We start from the raw sequence: 3,373 nt of genomic DNA on the forward strand, positions 1-3,373 counted from the left end.
GTGACCTCATTTTGGCAGCTGTCAAAGAAACCATCAAATAAACTATTCAATATGTGACTTATGCACATGTAATCAGCATTGTCCCATTTTTGCCTTTCTCGGGTTGCAGCAACAGATTTGTTTTCATTCTCTTCTAGTCTTAGAGTAAAAAAAACATAGGCAATATTCAAAGTTGTTAATAAGAAGTGCATCTTTTTTTGCTATCATCGAAAATTTCTACCATCAAAATGATCAAGTTTGAAAAAGTTGGAAACCAACTTCTTTAGTGTTCCACTTTCATGTATTGTGGTAGTCATCATGAAGTATAATCTTAAAATTGTTAGTACAAATCTCCGGTGAGGAAAATCTCGAACACATAAACAGAACTTGAACAGAAAATGAAGAAATAGGACAATGTTCCAAGGCGTGTATCAAGCCACTATCTTTAAGGTTATATTCGCCCCTCCTATATTCGGTGCGCAAAAGAGTTTCAAGCAAATTAACCTGGAGGATACAATGAAGCCAATGACTATTTGCGTTTTGCATTGATGAGAATAGCAAGCACTGAGCAATTTATAACAAGAAACTCAATTTCTACAAAGAATTTATGCAGTAATTCTTTATACAATAATCTAATAATACTAAAAAAATAGAGGAAGGATAGAAAGAATATTAGAAATTGTTAGTGTGATTTCCAAATGAAATATCATTCCTATTTATAGGAATTTTCATATCTCTACGTAGAGGCATCTTTTAATAGGTGTCTGTTTTGAATAATAACGTTTTTAAAAAAACACATAATTATTCATTTAATATTATAACTATTCAAATAATATTGTTTAAATAGTTATAATTTTATAAAAAATCTAAGTGATATGACTCTTGACCAATAATAAAAAGATTTAACTTTTGATTAATTACCTCATTTCATTTATAGTTATTATCAATGGAATGGCATGTAAATGAAATTTGAAGATGATGCATCAAACAGGTTCTTGCTGCCGTGGATACCTTTTTGTACTTTTGTCGACTGATAAATTCATTTACTGCTATGCAAACATCACCATTAATAAATTATTCAAACTCCACTAATATATGAATCTTCTCGCTTTTCCTTTGTTCTATATATATCTTCAAAAGCTTCTTCTTGGTGTCTACTTGGAGTAACTCAAACACCAAATCCTTTCCTTTAAGCTATACTGATCAATCCCAAATCCATTTTTTCCCATTTCATTTACTAGGGAAGGTAGCCATGAACAAGTTCAAGAAATCTCAAATTCTGACACTATCTATTGTAGCAGCACTTTTATTTATTGCACCACTTTTATCTTCATCCTTGAGGCCTACTTATCTTTACTTTATCCTCAATCTTCTTATCATATCACTCGGAGCCGAAGCCGGGTTAGGATCAGTGCTTTCTAGGCCTTCTTATGCTGCGGCAAGACCAGTTACAACCCAAGAAGCTAAGGGTAGTATTGAAAGTACAGATGTTGCTGCTCCTACAGCAAGCACTGAAAAGAAAGGTAATAAAGTTGTTGAGAAATCTGTGTCTGAGAAGAAGATCATTGTTGGGTCTATCAAGGCGGATAAAGTAAAGAAATGCCCTTCAACTCCAAGCCTTTTCTTTATAGGAAGTGGAGAAACTGAAACAGGAGCTGTTAATAGGGAAGAGCTAGAGATGGAAGAAGAAGAAGAAGGAGATGTTGGAGGGCTTAGTGGACCTGAGTTGTTTACCAAAGCTGAGATTTTCATTGGCAACTTCTACAAGCAGTTGAAGATGCAGAGGGAAGAGTCTTGGAAGAAGATCCATGGATTTTATCAAAAAACCTTTTAAGTGATCTACTGCTCTACAAATCTTCAGCATATCGTATAGTATTATAATTATCTTGGTCAGTATAGATAATGCATGATTTGCTCTCATTTTCCTGCTTGCCAAGCAGGTGAATGGTTAGTCTCTTTCAGGCACTTCAAACCATATTTTACCTTGAGGTGTCATGAAAACAAGAGACATAGATTTCCAATAGTTGTACATATTATAATATTGCAGACATATAATTTAGGATTTTGCCATATTTGTAACATTATTTGTTAAAAATGTTAAGAATATCAGTTCTTGAAATTTGATGGTACTGGTGTTTGCTCAAGTAAAATTAATATTTGACCCGTTTATCTGACAGAACATAACATAGACTGGTCAACTGGCCAATGAGTTTCTTACCTTAAAGAAAAAGTCCTATAGTAAGTACTCAATAATATCTCTTTTGCTATGTTGATTGATATAATGGAGTCTTCAACAAGCTTTTAGTGCAAGTAAACCCGAGATTTAGCTAAATGGTTTCAGCTTTAAGAACCTCGACATTTGCAGTCTCCTTTCATACGAAAAGTGTACAAGTTAATGCAAAGGCCACGGTGAGCATGTAGTGTAGGTTGATTCACCCTCTTCATCAAGACAAATTGTCAATTGATGGTAATAAATGCAAGTGCCAGATGCTTTGCTTGAAAAGAAAGCTGTTCAACAACCTTTTGATGACCATATATTTTTATGTGTGGGGTTAACTTGCCTGGAATTAATGTTTTCTTAAAAAGATTTTATCATTTTAGATGTTTCCAAATTTTCTATGATAAAAATGTTACAACCCCCTTTCTTCACTTATGATTTATGTTTTAAAACTCCACTTGTGCCTTGTGGCCTGTGGTGGTCCTAGCTGTGGCTGCTAATGTTGGAACCTTAGCTTACTCTCTTTTTTTCTTTCCCCTGGTTCCCTTTGATATTCTTGTGGCATTTTCGGATGAGGACAGCCACTCTTTTTATTATGTATATTCGTATATGTGTTTGACACAGTATGTTGATTTCTTTTTAAATGGACCATTTCTTTTTATTTATGTTCGAAAATATGGATATGGATAACTAAAAAAAAAGAGAGTGAAGAATCAAGTCTAGAAACTAGCCTTGAGAAACCTTTTATATGAGTAATATTGGCTAATCACTTTATCCTTATCCGATTCCAGTATAGAGTATTTATTTATAGCATCATTTCATTGTCTCACATTTTAAATCAACATCTAATGTGAAAAAAAAAGTGGAGCATGAACAGACATGTCCTTTGGGTGTACATCTATGAATCTGTGTCTCTTGATATTTGTCTTTCTCTTAAGATCATGCAAATAGCATTGCAAGAATCGTGTCCACCACAATATACTATCTACTTTTTTCTTCAATTTTATTCTTTGAGAAAAGATGCCTCGATATGAGAATGATGACATTTATTCTACAGTCACAGTCCTAACTATAAGAGCTTTTGCCCATTTTGGCCTCTTTCAGTAGACCCTTGATGTTGGAGCAAACATCCCTCATTCCTCGAAGGGCTAAGGCTGTAAAGTTTCCTACTCTTCG

General features: G+C 33.9%; 1 protein-coding gene across 1 annotated transcript; it reads left to right on the forward strand.

Annotated features, from left to right (window-relative positions):
- The first annotated feature begins 1,015 nt into the window (after positions 1–1,015).
- Positions 1,016–2,098, forward strand: LOC108482620 (uncharacterized). Its single transcript, XM_017785745.2, has one exon. It carries the CDS (start codon positions 1,232–1,234, stop codon positions 1,811–1,813), a length of 582 nt encoding a protein of 193 aa, XP_017641234.1. The 5' UTR covers positions 1,016–1,231; the 3' UTR covers positions 1,814–2,098.
- The last annotated feature ends 1,275 nt before the right edge of the window (positions 2,099–3,373 follow it).

The sequence above is a fragment of the Gossypium arboreum genome, chromosome 1 (genome assembly GCF_025698485.1).
Source record: "Gossypium arboreum isolate Shixiya-1 chromosome 1, ASM2569848v2, whole genome shotgun sequence".
Classification (NCBI taxonomy): Eukaryota; Viridiplantae; Streptophyta; class Magnoliopsida; order Malvales; family Malvaceae; genus Gossypium; species Gossypium arboreum.

What these genes read in the sequence shown, in the direction of transcription:
- LOC108482620 (XM_017785745.2), top strand. Translation starts at nt 1,232, where the DNA reads ATGAACAAGTTCAAGAAATCTCAAATTCTGACACTATCTATTGTAGCA.